Here is a 15,516-nt window from a genome sequence, read left to right on the forward strand (position 1 = left end):
GGTTTAAAGCAACTTAAAGCAAACAAATCATCTGAAAAGGATAAGTATTTAACTGCTTTTTTATATTAAGGTTTATATTTAACTACTGTGGTTTAATTTTTTTTTAAAAGGTTTTTTTTTTTTTTTTTTTTCTGTCTTGGGTGCTAAACAGCAAAGTTTGGTGTGCTAGTGTGCTTACAGCAAGTTTGTCACAACCTGCTTTACTTTGCAGTTTTCCCTCCGTTTGAGGGGGTGGGGTTTGATTAGTTGCACCTGAACAGACTGTATAAATAGAACCCCTGGGACTCCAGTGGAGCTTGCTCTAGTGTTAGCTTCTCTTAAGTGTTTGCTCGTTAAGTGGGGGATCTGTAAGTGGAGTTACAAACACCGGAGTTGAAAACTAAAGGAGGTTCAAACTACTGTAGGTCAAAAGTTTGTTCTAAACCCTCATTTTTTTCTATATATTTATTTATATTTTTTCCTGTTTTGATCTGTAACTGGGATAATGAGTGCTAGCAAGATTGAAGGTCTGACTCAGTGCACAGTCTGTCATATGTATGCAGATTTGGAACAAGAGATCCAAAATGCTTACCTCTGTGGTGGATGTGAGCAAATTGCCACTTTGGAGGCTCAAGTTAGAGCACTAGAGCAACAAATTGCAACACTGCGGTCGATTGACAATCTTGAAAGGAGTCTTTTGCTCACTGAGCAGGACCTAGCGGGGTCAGATAGTTTGGGGGGAACAGAACAGCAGCAGGATGTTGAGGCAGCTAGCTGGGTGACAGTTAGAAAATCTAAGGTGGGCAAAAGGAAAATGGAGGCTGATCCGGAGATTATACATCGCAACAAATTTGCCAGATTGTGTGAAGATGATGGGAGTATGAACTCTGGATTGGCAATTCTAGATGGGGCTGATCTCTCTAACAGCCGGGAGACCAGTTTCTCTAGTAGTGGTGGGGGGGAGAGTAGAGTCAGGCCTAAGCAGATTGTGGTTGTAGGGGACTCAATTATTAGGAAAGTGGATAGGGTAATTTGTCGTCCGGATCGCTACAACCGAACAGTTTGCTGTCTACCTGGTGCCAGGGTTCGGCATGTGGTTGATCGGATAGACAAATTATTGGGTGGGGCTGGGCACGACCCAGCTGTCTTAGTGCATATCGGTACTAATGACAAAATAAATGGTAGATGGAAGACCTTAAAGAATGATTTCAGGGATCTAGGCTCTAAGATCAAGGAAAGGTCTTCCAATGTAATCTTTTCTGAAATTTTGCCTGTGCCACGTGCAAGTTTAGGAAAACAGCGGGAGATTAGGGAGCTTAATGCGTGGCTCAAGTCTTGGTGCAGGAAGGAAGGGTTTGGGTTCCTAGAGCACTGGGCTGACTTTTCGTTGGGGTACAACCTATATAGCCGTGACGGTTTGCACCTCAATGGAAGGGGGTCCGCGGTGCTAGGGGAAAGAATGGCTAAGAGGTTGGAGGAGTGTTTAAACTAGGCAAGAGGGGGGTGGGTGAGATAAAGGATTATGGGGAAGCTAGTGTAGACGGGGTAGTGGGGTTAGTAAGGGGTCATGGGGGAGGAGTGAGGGGGGCATACAGTTTACCAGCTAAGGAGGTCCCTCTGTTACAAGGAAAACAGAATAATACTAACTTAACGTATAATTCTTCACTAAGTAATGCACATTTCAAAAGTAAAAGTAGTAACCTCCGCTGTATGCTGGCAAATGCACGGAGTTTGTCAGGTAAAATGGGAGACCTAGAATTAATTGCATGCTCTAAAAATTATGATATAATTGGTATCACTGAGACCTGGTGGGATGAAACATGTGACTGGATTGTGAATTTAAATGGTTACACCCTTTTTAGGAGGGACAGAGGGATTAAAAAGGGTGGAGGAGTGGGTTTGTATGTAAAGCCTGAATTAAAGCCATGCGCTAAAGAAATAAAAATAGCTGGCACTGGTGAGGGTGTAGAATCACTCTGGGTAGAGATTTCGACTGGGCAAAAGGTATCAAAAAGAATTATCATTGGTGTATGCTATAAACCACCTCGTATAAGTGTCGAGTATGAAGCCCAGCTACTCTTGCAGATACAAGCGGCTTCACAGCTGGGTCAAGTTGTTGCTATGGGTGACTTCAATTATCCAGACATTGACTGGGGTAATGGGGTTGCTAAGACAGAAAAAGCTAGTAGGTTTGTAAATATGCTGAATGACAACTTTTTATTCCAGCTCGTTCAAGAACCTACTAGGAATAACTCTCTTTTGGACCTTGTAATAACTAACAATACTGAACTCATCTCTAACATTTGTGTGGGTGAGCATTTAGGGAATAGTGATCATAACATGGTCTCCTTTGAGATTCTGTTGCAGAAGCAATTCTATAAGGGAGTAACTAAAACACTAAATTTCAGACGTGCAAACTTTGACAGTATAAGGGCATCTCTGCAACATATTAAGTGGGAAATGCTTTTCACAGGGTTAAACACAGAACAAAAATGGGAAGTCTTTAAAATGCTGCTTAATAAATATACTTGTCAGTATATTCCACTTGTAAGCAAGGAACGTCGTTGCAAAGCAAAACCTTTTTGGTTCAATAGAAGCGTTGGTGTTGAGGTGGGTAAGAAAAGACGTGCTTTTAAGGCTTTCAAGTTAGCTGGTACAGCCGAAACATTTATAAGGTACAAGGAGGCCAATAAATCATGCAAAGAAGCTATAAGGCAAGCTAAAATTGCTATAGAAAAGGATATTGCAGCAAGCAGTAAAAAAAATCCCAAATTATTTTTTAAATATGTCAATAGTAAAAAAATGAAGCAGGAAGGGGTGGGACCCTTACTATCAGAGGGGGATCAGCTGGTTGATGAAAACAAAATAAAAGCGCAGATTCTGAACTCGTATTTTTCATCTGTTTACACAAATGAAGAACCAGTAAGTGAAGGTTTCCTTCTTAACACTCCCAATTCTAGTAATACAACTAATGATGCATGGTTCACACAAGAAGAAATTCAAAAGAGACTTGAACAGGTTAAGATTAACAAAGGTCCAGGGCCAGATGGTATTCATCCCAGGGTAATTAGCGAGCTTAGCTCTGTGATTGCCAAACCTCTTTACTTAATTTTTCAGGATTCATTGAGATCTGGTATTGTACCAAGAGACTGGCGAATTGCTAATGTGGTGCCTCTATTCAAAAAAGGATCCCGTTCTCAGCCTCAAAACTATAGGCCAGTTAGTCTGACGTCAGTATTAGGAAAGCTTTTCGAAGGGTTAATAAAGGATAAGATACTGGACTTCATAGCAAATCATAATACTATGAGTTTGTGCCAGCATGGTTTTATGCGTAATAGATCTTGCCAGACTAACTTAATTTCTTTTTACGAGAATGTAAGTAGAGACCTCGATTCTGGGATGGCAGTGGATGTGATTTACTTAGACTTTGCTAAAGCATTTGATACAGTGCCACACAAAAGGTTACTGGTTAAATTAAGGAATGTTGGCCTGGAACATAGTATTTGTACCTGGATAGCGAACTGGCTAAAAGATAGACTACAAAGAGTGGTGGTAAATGGAACATTTTCTAATTGGACCAGTGTTGTTAGTGGAGTACCGCAGGGCTCTGTACTAGGTCCCTTGCTTTTCAACTTGTTTATTAATGACCTGGAGGTGGGCATTGAAAGTACTGTTTCTATTTTTGCAGATGATACTAAATTGTGCAGAACTATAGGTTCCATGCAGGATGCTGCCACTTTGCAAAGTGATCTGTCTAAACTGGAAAACTGGGCAGCAAACTGGAAAATGAGGTTCAATGTTGATAAATGCAAGGTTATGCACTTTGGCAAAAATAATATAAATGCAAGTTATACACTAAATGGCAATGTGTTGGGAGTTTCCTTAAATGAAAAGGATCTAGGGGTCTTTGTAGATAACACGTTGTCTAATTCTGGGCAGTGTCATTCTGTGGCTACTAAAGCAAATAAAGTTCTGTCTTGCATAAAAAAGGGCATTAACTCAAGGGATGAAAACATAATTATGCCTCTTTATAGGTCCCTGGTAAGGCCTCATCTGGAGTATGCAGTTCAGTTTTGGACTCCAGTCCTTAAGAGGGATATAAATGAGCTGGAGAGAGTGCAGAGACGTGCAACTAAATTGGTTAGAGGGACGGAAGACTTAAATTATGAGGGTAGACTGTCAAGGTTGGGGTTGTTTTCTCTGGAAAAAAGGCGCTTGCGAGGGGACATGATTACACTTTACAAGTACATTAGAGGACATTATAGACAAATGGCAGGGGACCTTTTTACCCATAAAGTGGATCACCGTACCAGAGGCCACCCCTTTAGACTAGAAGAAAAGAACTTTCATTTGAAGCAACGTAGAGGGTTCTTCACAGTCAGGACAGTGAGGTTGTGGAATGCACTGCCGGGTGATGTTGTGATGGCTGATTCAGTTAATGCCTTTAAGAATGGCTTGGATGATTTTTTGGACAGACATAATATTAAAGGCTATTGTGATACTAAACTCTATAGTTAATATAGGTATGGGTATATAGAATTTTAATTAAAAGTAGGGAGGGGTGTGTGTAGGGATGCTGGGTTTTCATTTGGAGGGGTTGAACTTGATGGACTTTGTCTTTTTTCAACCCAATTTAACTATGTAACTATGTAACTATGTAACTATGGAAGCAACATGTGGAGATTCCCAGCTTCGGACAAAGCAGCAATTCTCAATATGCCCTCAGTTCCACTGCCATTATACCTTTCTGGTCCAAGCAAATACTGAATATGGGTGCGAATAAATTTTCCCTGTTCTATGTGTTGTATATGTGTACATTTACACTTAAAGGAAAACTATACCCCCCAAACAATGTAGGTCTCTATTAAAAGATACTGAGTAAAACAGCTCATGTGTAAAACCCTGCTTCATGTAAATGAACCATTATCATAATAATATACTTTTCTAGTAGTATGTGCCATTGGGTAATCATAAATAGAAAATTGCCATTTTAAAAAATAAGGGCCGCCCCCTGAGATCGTACGATTCACTGTGCACACATACAAACCACATGTAAGGTCACATGAGCCAATTAACAGACAGAGTTCTGCCTTTTGCTTCCACACTTCTTCCTGTTACAGTTAGTGTTGTAGTATTTCTGGTCAGGTGATCTCTGAGGCAGCACAGATAGAGTCACGAAATGGTGGTTCAAGGCAAGAGATGTAAAAGGGCAATATTTATGTAAATATATATTCCAGTTTGGTAAGATTCTTTAATATGTCATTAAATTTGATATAAACTATCTGTTGCTTAAGTATTCATTTTGGGGGTATAGTTTTCCTTTAAGACATCTGGGCACTATAAGGTTGTCTGGAAAATTATTTTTCAATTAAAATGTATGATTTTTATAAATATAGTAAATCCCAAACACAAAACTAAACTATATGTGATAAAACTTTGTTCATACACTGAAAGGAAAATAGGGCAGCAAATCTGTCAAATACAAGTATGGGTATGGAACTGGTTATCCAGAATACTTGGGTCATGGGGTTTCTGGATAAATGGTCTTTATGTAGTTTGGATCTCCATACCTTAAGAGAGAGAACAGATCCCATACCTGTTGTTAAATAAAATAATTAAAAGAAACAACTTCCCTAGAAATCAAGGAAAAAAGTTCATAACATCATAAAAAAAATATAGGTTTCTGCAAACAGCAATCAAAGCAGTAGTAGCACTATAAGTGCAAGTCTATGTGCATACATGTTTACATATTATTGCAGCTTTAATAAAAACTGTTTCATATGAGAATTCAGAAAGTTTTATTTATTTTTTATTTAAAGAATAACAGCATTGAAGTCTTCAGAAATACATGAAAGGTACTCTCCTGCTGTTCTGGTGGGATTGCTTATTAATGTAAGCTGCCATTGATGATCCCTCAAAAAAGATAGTAGCTGCCAGTGTAAATTTAAATTAATTGATATAAACATACTCAGAGTGACCCACATTAACTATAATTTTCTTTATAGCGGTTTCTGTGATATTTATGTTTTTAGACTCTTAATACCAGGCTTATCAAAGTCACCAAAAAATGAAAAAAAATTAATTGTACCGAAATTACCTACCAGGAATGTAAATCTCTGATAGATCACTGATTTCATCCTCATCATTTTCCTCCTCAGCTTGTGTGTTGCTTTCAACACTGATATTTGCACTCTGTAGCACAACTCCTGGATGGACTGAAACAAATAGCAGGTGAATTATTCAGAGATATAGTATAGGGCAACATTTTCTATAGAGCTATTTTGGCACCCATTGGTAAGTCCTTATACTTGGGGGGGGGGGGTGAGATTTTGTAGAAGTCAATGGGAGTTGTCCTAAGCAAAATTCAAGCGAGTTTTAATTTGAGTTTTAATTCAAGTTTTTGAGTTTGTAAACTCACAAATTCGACATTTTAAGCCTATAAACGAAAAAAATTGTGAGTTTATTCGAAGTAGAAAAAACCGCAAACCTCACAAATGAGATTTTTGATAAATAAACCCATTAATGTTTAAAACCCATGATGTTGTTAATAGTCTCCATATATATATATATATATATATATATATATATATATATATATATATATATATATATATATATATATATATATATATATATATATATATATATATATAAAAGTAATTTAAAAAAGTATCATGTGTAAAATAATACAGTGTATGAAATAAAAAAGCCTTCTACAGATTAAAATAAAAAAGTAAAAATTAAGTGAAAGGAATAATCTGATAACCTTTTCATACTGTGTTAACTGCTCAGAAATATTTACAATGCTAGTTTCCACACTGTAATAATTTATTACAGAACTGAAAAGTTTTTCACCATCATTTAGCTCACAGTAGGGGTACAATCCATATTAACACAATGCTATTCAGATTTTACAAAATCTAAAATCAAAATGTATTAAATATAATAAAATTAAATATGAATATAAAATGTACAAATGAAAAAATGCTCTCAACAATCTGAAAAAAATACAAATACATGTAAAACCTCTAAAAATTTGAGTTTTTAGGACAATTCATAACAAAAAAAAACACCAAAAAATGTCTAACATTCCGGTTTAAAAATGGTCCAATAGGCGCTCCTCCCTGTGACTTCTATAGCAATAGACTTCTTAGCAAAGTTTGGCATGAAAGGCTTTGTACATCTTGAATTGATAGAGCTTTTTTGAAAAATAGGAAAACCACACATTTTTCGTGATTCATGGAAAAAAAATTTGCAAATTATATTGTTAGTAAATGGGCCCGTTAATGATTTGGGGGCCGATTCATCAATAGTCGAATATCGAGGGTTAATTAACCCTCGATATTCGACTGGGAACTAAAATCGTTCGACTTCGAATATCGAAGTCGAACGATTTTGCGCAAATCCTGCGATCGATCGATCGAAGGATTTTAATCCAACGATCGAAGGAAAATCCTTCGATCAAAAAATCACAGGCAAGCCTATGGGGACCTTCCCCATAGGCTAACATTGACTTCGGTAGGTTTTATCTACCGAAGTAGGTGGTCGAAGTATTTTTTAAAGAGACAGTACTTCGATTATCGAATGGTCGAATAGTCTAACGATTTTTACTTCGAATCGTTCGAATCGTTCGAATTCGATCGAATTTAACCAATTCGATGGTCGAAGTACCCAAAAAATACTTCGAAATTCGAATTTTTTTACATTCGAATTCTTCACTCGAATTTTGTAAATCTGCCCCTAAGTGTTAGATCTCAATGCTGCAGCTGAGCTCTAACAACCCGTGGCACAGGACGCGTTTATAACACATAGGCAAAGTGTTTTGCTGATGTGTGACATTTGTTATTTCCGCTGCTCTTATGGTAAGCCAGGGTACAAATGATGGCATTGTTAAGGCTGTTGTTTTTGGCAGAGTGCTTGTGTAATGAAAACTAATCTCCAAGACGGCTAATGGCACGAGATGTAGTCTACTCAGCGAACTGCATCAGTCAAAACACCCTTCCTTGCCTGCAGCCACTTCCCATTCCTTTTAATGCATTGTGTGACATTAGCCTTGCACAATTTAGGGATATATTTGGGGCCATGTACCTTTGCAGACCATAGACAATAACGAACTCTGATCAATTTATTATCTAGAAATCAGCAATGGCATTACCCATTGGATTAGTAGAAGGACTATCAGAGTGTTACTATATAACAAGCAAGTCACCACTAAAATTAGGATATGTATATTTCTTTATAAAATACATAAATCTGCAAAAAAATACATAAATAAATAAAATACTATTTTTGGGATGATTGTTAAAATTATGAGAAAATACCATGCTTGACAAAGTGTGGTCGTTTCAGTTTTCTAAACATTAACTGGCAATGCTTTGGTTTTGCTGCTCAGTGATTTGCACCCTGCTGTGCTTTTGCTTTGGTTTCCTATACACAACTACAAAACAGTGAGGGCTGACACATGGAAATAACAGCTTTTTCAAAATTCATTATTTTACAGCAAAGCAACAGAGATGTTTACATAAAGCTGCAATTCCTAAATAGACACATATCTATGTGAGTTGTTGTTTGTGAGTGTATGTGCTGGTTTTTTTTTAGTAGTTGTGGCTTAATTGTATTATTTATTCTTTTTATCACTTATTATTCAAAATATTTAGAATGTTTAAAATCAGATACATTTTTGAAGTGCTGTGCTTGACATAACTGCCCCATTCCCAATGGCCATGGTTCTAAAGGATGTATAAAGTTTTTGGTACTTAAATGCTTTTTTATAGGCTTGTTTATCAAAAATCTAATTTGTGAGGTTTTTTTCTACTTCGAAAAACGAATGTAAAAAACTTGATAAAATATAATCGTAAAAAAACTCTTATTTTTTGAATTTATAAGCTTAAAAACTCAAATATCTCAAATGCTTCAAATTTATTCGCTTTAAAACTCAATTTGACAGTTTAACACTCAAATTAAAACTCAAAAACTCAAATTAAAACTATGGCTTGAATTTTGCCTAGGACAACTCCCATTGACTTCTACATGAACTCGCCAGCTCTTAGATGCTGATTTTACATATGTGAAATTTGTGAGTTTTTGTGCAAAAAAAAAAATTTGAATTGTATAAAAAATTCAAACTTTGATAAATTACCCACTAAGGGGTGATAATGTATTGTATGAATCCAAAAGAGACCATATCAGAATTACATAAATGAACTGAACCTCTCCTGCCCAAGGCAAGGAATCTCCATAAGGCTTTACTCCTGAAGGGAGAATAAGGGGGTTATTTACTAAACTGCGAATGTAAAAATCACGAAAAATTTGACTTTTAAAACAAATCACAAATTTTTCGGAAAAGTCTGAAAATCTGGCATCTCAGACCTGTCGATGTTAGCGGATTTGATCGGAGTTTGTAGCAGAAAATATCGAGATAAATTCAGACTTTGATAAATAACCCCGTAAGTGTGGGGTTATTATCTAAAGCCTGCTGCTTGCTAAATATGAGATTTCTTTGATATGAAAAAATCTGTGCAAGAAAAGGTTGCAACAAAATCGTGCAACAACTTGAATTGTGTGCCCGATTATTGAACTAATATCAGCGCAAACTTTCTTGGATCCTGAAGGTAACAAACATGTTCCAACTGTTAAAGAGACCATCTGCCATTGACTTGTACAAGATTTCTCCAGGTTTTAGCTGTTGTATTTTCGGATTCGTATTTTTTAGATTCGTATTTTTTAGCAGCTTCGGAGCATAACAAATCTCAAAAAAATTTAGTTTATTTTTTCCCTCTAAAAATTCAAGTTTTTCCCCTTTAAAAACGACCATAAAATAGGTCCCCATGTGTTTCAAAACTAAAAGCCCTAGCACCTCTTACCTTAGCGTTTAGATTCCATACATAAACCTATACTGGTATGTGGTATTTCAGCCTTATACTCTACCTGATCATGGTACAGTTAATCCTATTTACAAATACCTCTGGGTAGCTACAGTAGTGCTTAAACGTTTGTGAACCCTTTCAAATTTTCTACATTTTAATATGAATGTGACCTAAAACATAATCTGATTTTCAAACAAGTGTCAAAAGTAGATGGAGAAAACCTAGCTAAACAAATGAAACAAAAATTATGATATTTGGTCATGCATTTAATGAAAAAAAAATCCAATAACATTTCCGTGTGTGGCAAAAGTAAGTAAATCAGTATTTACTTACTTTTGCTCAGTATGTGGTGTGACCCCCTTGTGCAGCAATAACTGCAGCTAAATGTTTGCGGTAACTGTTACTCAATCCTGCACATCGACTTGGAGGAATTTCAGCCATTACATACAGAACAGCTTCAGCTCTTTGATATTGGTACGTTTCCTCACATGAACCACTCGCTTTATGTCTTTCCACAACATTTCAATTGGATTAAGGTCATGACTTTGACTTTGCTATTCCAGAACATTCACTTTTTTCTTCTTTAAAGGGATACTGTCACATACCTCCCAACATTTTGGAAGTAAAGAGAGGGACAAAAAAAATTTTCCCGCACGTAGCACAGCAATTTCTGACCACACCCCCTTCTGTGGCCACACCCCCTAATTACCATGTTTGTTTTACAAAATGTGGCAGGTTATGAAAGTTTGAAAATATTTCTCCTTATCTAAACTGTGTTTTTGTGTCTCAAAATTGTTACAAAGTATCTTATTTGCACCTGTTAGCTGTTCTGGGCTCTCTGCTAAAAGCCAATTAAGTGAGAAACTTTGTTTCTTTTTCTGGCTGTTCAGTGCAGAGAAAAGAGGGACTTTCCAGTACAAATGAGGGACTGCGGGTTGAGCTGTCAAAAGAGGGACTGTCCCTCCGAAAAAGGGACAGTTGGGAGGTATGCTGTCATGGGAAAAAAATTTTTTTTCAAAATTAATCAGTTAATAGTTAACAGAATTCTGCACTGAAATCCATTTCTCAAAAGAGCAAACAGATTATGTTATATTCAATTTTGAAATCTGACATGGGGCTAGACATATTGTCAATTTCCCAACTGCCCCAAGTCATGTGACTTGTGCTCTGATAAACTTCAATCAATTTTACTGCTGTACTGCAAGTTGGAGTGATATCACCTCCCTCCCTTTCCTCCCAGCAGCCAAACAAAATCAGCCATCTAGTGAAAGCATGGCACTCAACACACAGACAAGTGCAAAGCACAATGACATTTGACATACACTGTCATAAAGATGCTGATTACTGTTTATATAGAGAATTAAGCAAATATCCTTGAACATCACACTGTACAATGAGCCTGGACACACACACACGGCTCTCCTGTGAACTTTTTTTTTAATAAATATATTCCTTCTAGGTTTGTTTCAGCTGCCATAAAAATGATTGTGCAAGCTGGGCTTCTAAAATTATTTTTACTCTAACTAGATGAAATAAAAACTGCTATATAAATACCAGCACTGTCTCTCTTAATAGCACATCTAGCGAAAGCCAGCAAACTTAATTAGCCAGAAGCAAAGTTGCTTTTTGCACAGTGAATAAAACAAGCATGCACTCAAACGACCAAAATCAATGTGCCCATCTTAAACGGTGTTTCATCTTAATTGCCCGGCTCTTTAGATTTTGATGAGATGGATACTGAGGAAGATAACCCAGAGGTGGTGACTACTACTACTGTTGTTATTTGGAAACATTGCCAAACTATTGTGGGAAGGATGCTGGTTTTGTTTGATGTGAAATAATATCAATGTTTTCATAATTGTTAAAACAGACAGACTACCCTATCTTCTTGTAAGGCATAATCCCTGCTAACGACTTGCAGTGGATTGGAAACACCACAGTGTCAGGGCCACGCCTTCAGAGAAACTACAAGAGCTTGCATTTTAGCAGATACTGTAAATTATCAGATTTGTAAAGGGAATATATACAAATATAAAGTAAAAGGTATTAGTAACTTATTTTTCTATAGAGATTGTAAATAAATAGCTTGTTTTGTACACAGAATATTACATATCAGGAAACTTTTTACATTTGCTTATAATACCTACTAAAGACACCCCTTCTCCGTAACACAGAGCAGAACAATCTGCTATATGGACGATCCCACTTTTCTGTATACAGTATATGTGAATATGAAGGTATTCAGAAAATGTCTCCACCTATATCTAATAAGTAAATCATATAAGAATAAGGGATCAGCACACTCCTTTTTTCCAACAGTGAACGAATGCTTTTATTTTTGCATTTTATCCAAGGATAAGGATAAAATGCAAAAATAATAGCATTCATTCACTTTTGGAAAATTATCCCTTATTCTCACAAATTTTTATATATATATATATATATATATATATATATATATATATATATATATATATATATATATATATATATATATATATATTATTCAAAAAGACCAGCAACACTGGTACTTTTGGTGAAACAAGTCAAAAGTTTGTATTTTTAAAGTGCATTTACAGTCAACATTACATTTCGGTCCCCTTTCTCAACAGTTAAAGCCGTGTGCCACTCTGCACAAAATAAAAAAAAAAATATATATATATATATATATATATATATATATATATATATATATATATATATATATATATATATATAATTTTTTTTTTTTTTTTTTTTTATAAAAAGGCATAATCTCTCTCTGGACATCTTTTCTTAAAATGAGTAAAAATAATTTTTAACTTTGGTGGTCCTTATAGGCTAGGTTGAGCTACAAGCTTCCTTATGATATACAAATACAAATGGTATTTAACAAAACATCAGTAGCAGACCCTTTTTCTATACCTTTTTGGAGAACTCTGTTAAAGTGTTCAATCTAAAATCAATAAAGTGACTATATGTAAGCACATGTAACCAGATGGTTGTTTCGGCATACTGCTGTATACTGTTTTTTTAGGCCTGAACAATCTTCAGAATGTGCAGTTATGAATAACTGTATACCCCATAAGGCCTGGGTTGGCTGATGACTCCCTTACATAAGCCAGCGGTGATGTAATCAGCCATCTTGATTTTCTGTTTTTGGCACTCAACTGTGGTGTGTTCACTTATTAGCCTGCTTACACAAACTAGGGGTGGGATGGTAACCAGGGCATATAGACAGACTGATGATTGTGCAATTAAGGGGAAAAACATTATTATATTGGAATATCAGCCTTTCTTTTTTCTGAAATGTGTGTGAAAATACATAATGCAAAACTGTCCAACTGCTGCCCGTGGTTCGATATGGCCTTGCTTGTGATTTTTATTACCCCACGTCTGCTCAAGGGTTGTACAGACTTTATAATTTATCATCTGGTCCTTGACCATGCATTATAAGAATATAAGACAATACTTGGGAAGCCCCATCATTCTCAGTTGCCAGCAAAGTACCCAAACTTTTCATAGTTCCACCCCAAACATCTTTATTTTTTGCAATTTTGGATACAGATATGGTGTAAAAAGTTTATGTTTATGTAGGAAAATCTGATTGTTTCAGCACTAATTTCCCTTATATAATTGATAAACAAATTGGTAAATATAACAATTCACATTGTGCTGGGCACTCATACGTATATGTAAATTAGTACAGTTATAACCGCTAAAATGTACCTTGTGTTTCAAATTCTTGGTGCGACGATCCAGTCGTTTTATAAAGCTCCTGTACAATTTGTCTAGGCTTTATAGTTAAGGGATCATCTTTCATAGTGCTGCTAACTTGAGGTACATTTCCATCTTCTGTAGAATTTTCCACATTCTCCACACTCTACAAAGAAAAAGAAATTGTCACTTTGGGATATGAGTAAACTTCTTCTATAGTATTCTACCTAAACTAGATGATTACCTGAGATTAATCAAAGGGATAATATAGACTACAAATATATTAATATTGCAATGTATTTCTAGAGGTAGAAGTTGAATTATTATTTGCTTCTGCTATAGCTCCTAAGATAACAACAGCTACAGTGCTATCAATTATAAGCTCTAAGTCCAGCGTTGTTATTTGTGCATGTGATCACTGAGGCAAACAATATGACAGCTCCAAATTAGATGGCAGCTCCAAATCAGATGCATAAATGCCAATATTCTCTAAATGTATTGCTGCAAACAGTAAACATCACCTTAAAACTTTTTTGTATTTCTATGCATATTTAATTACATCTTTCATTCACTTTTACCACTTATTTCTGATTTTATTCTAAGAGATTGATAAACAGGCATATTGAATGCAGCTATAAAGCTGCAAAACGACTTCTGGCTTCCAGCACTGGGGTCAAAAGTTCTATGTCGACCTAGGCAATATCAGCAAAGCATTTGTATGTTCTTCCCGTGTCTGCATTGGTCACTGGTTTTCTTCCCAGACTGCAAAAATATCCGGGGAGCATACGTGACTTCTAATGAAACGAAACCTAGTATGTGTGAATGTGATGGACTGTAAGCTCCACTTGGTTAGGCAGTGATGTAAATGATGAACAATCTCTAAAGCATTTTTCAGCACCATATAAATACCAGATGATAAATAAATACAAAGCACTTTGTAATGATGTCTATCTTTTCTTCCTAATAGATCGTAACCTCTTCAGGACAGGGACATTCCAACTGTGTATTGAAACATCCTAGTACTCAAATATTTATTCTCGATGTATTTTTAAAGGGATACTGTCATGGGAAAACATGTTTTTTTTTTCCAAAAATCATAAGTTAATAGTGCTGCTCCAGCAGAATTCGGCACTGAAATCCATTTTTCAAAAGAAAAAAAAGATTTTTTTATATTCAATTTTGAAATCTGACATGGGGCTAGACATATTGTCAGTTTCCCAGCAACCCCCAGTCATGTGACTTGTGCTCTGATAAACTCTAGTCACTCTTTACTGCTGTACTGTCACCGCCCCCCCCCAGCAGCCTAACAAAAGAACAATGGGAAGGTAACACAAGATAACAGCTTCCTAGTAGATCTAAAAACAACACTCAATAGTAAAAGCCAAGTCCCACTGAGACTGATTCAGTTACATTAAATAGGAGAAATAACAGTATAAAAGTAAAAATAAAGTAGTTCCATCCTAAAGTGCAGGCACAAGTCACATGACTAGGGCAGCTGGGAAACTGACAATAAGTCTAGCCCCATGTCAGATTTCGAAATTGAATATAAAAAAAATTGAAAGCTCTTTTGAAAATTGTATTTCAGTGCAGAATTCTGCTGGAGCAGCACCTTTAACTGATGCGTTTTGAAAAAAACATGTTTTCCCATGACAGTATCCCTTTAATAATAATCTTACCTTTTGTACACCTTGCAAAGAATTAAATATATTTGTGGTGCTATATAAATAAACAAATACGATATCCTCTTGGAGCTGGTTAAAGAGGGTCCACTTTGCAGCGGAGGGTTGGTATGATGATTATTTATTGGTATTCACAATATACTAATATTTTTATAATTAGTTTATAAAGGATCACTATCTTCCTCAGCACTGTGCAACGTATATTGAAAAATACATTTTCCACATATTTTACCGACAGAAATAAAGAAGGACAAGCAGCCCAGGCAACCTGAGTGTGGGAGTTTACAGACTCACAT

General features: G+C 36.0%; 1 protein-coding gene across 2 annotated transcripts in view; it reads right to left on the reverse strand.

The window, feature by feature from the left end:
- Positions 1-15,516, reverse strand: part of kiz.S (kizuna centrosomal protein S homeolog) — a 70,477-nt gene that overhangs the window by 31,656 nt on the left and 23,305 nt on the right. For both annotated transcript variants that reach the window (XM_018265096.2, XM_018265097.2), the window contains exons 9-10: positions 13,554-13,707; positions 6,081-6,194 (exon numbers count right to left, since the gene is read on the reverse strand). In XM_018265096.2, coding sequence (XP_018120585.1) covers positions 6,081-6,194; positions 13,554-13,707 — 268 coding nt within the window. The remainder of the gene's footprint in view (positions 1-6,080; positions 6,195-13,553; positions 13,708-15,516) is intronic.

The sequence above is a fragment of the Xenopus laevis genome, chromosome 5S, assembly GCF_017654675.1.
Source record: "Xenopus laevis strain J_2021 chromosome 5S, Xenopus_laevis_v10.1, whole genome shotgun sequence".
Classification (NCBI taxonomy): domain Eukaryota; kingdom Metazoa; phylum Chordata; class Amphibia; order Anura; family Pipidae; genus Xenopus; species Xenopus laevis.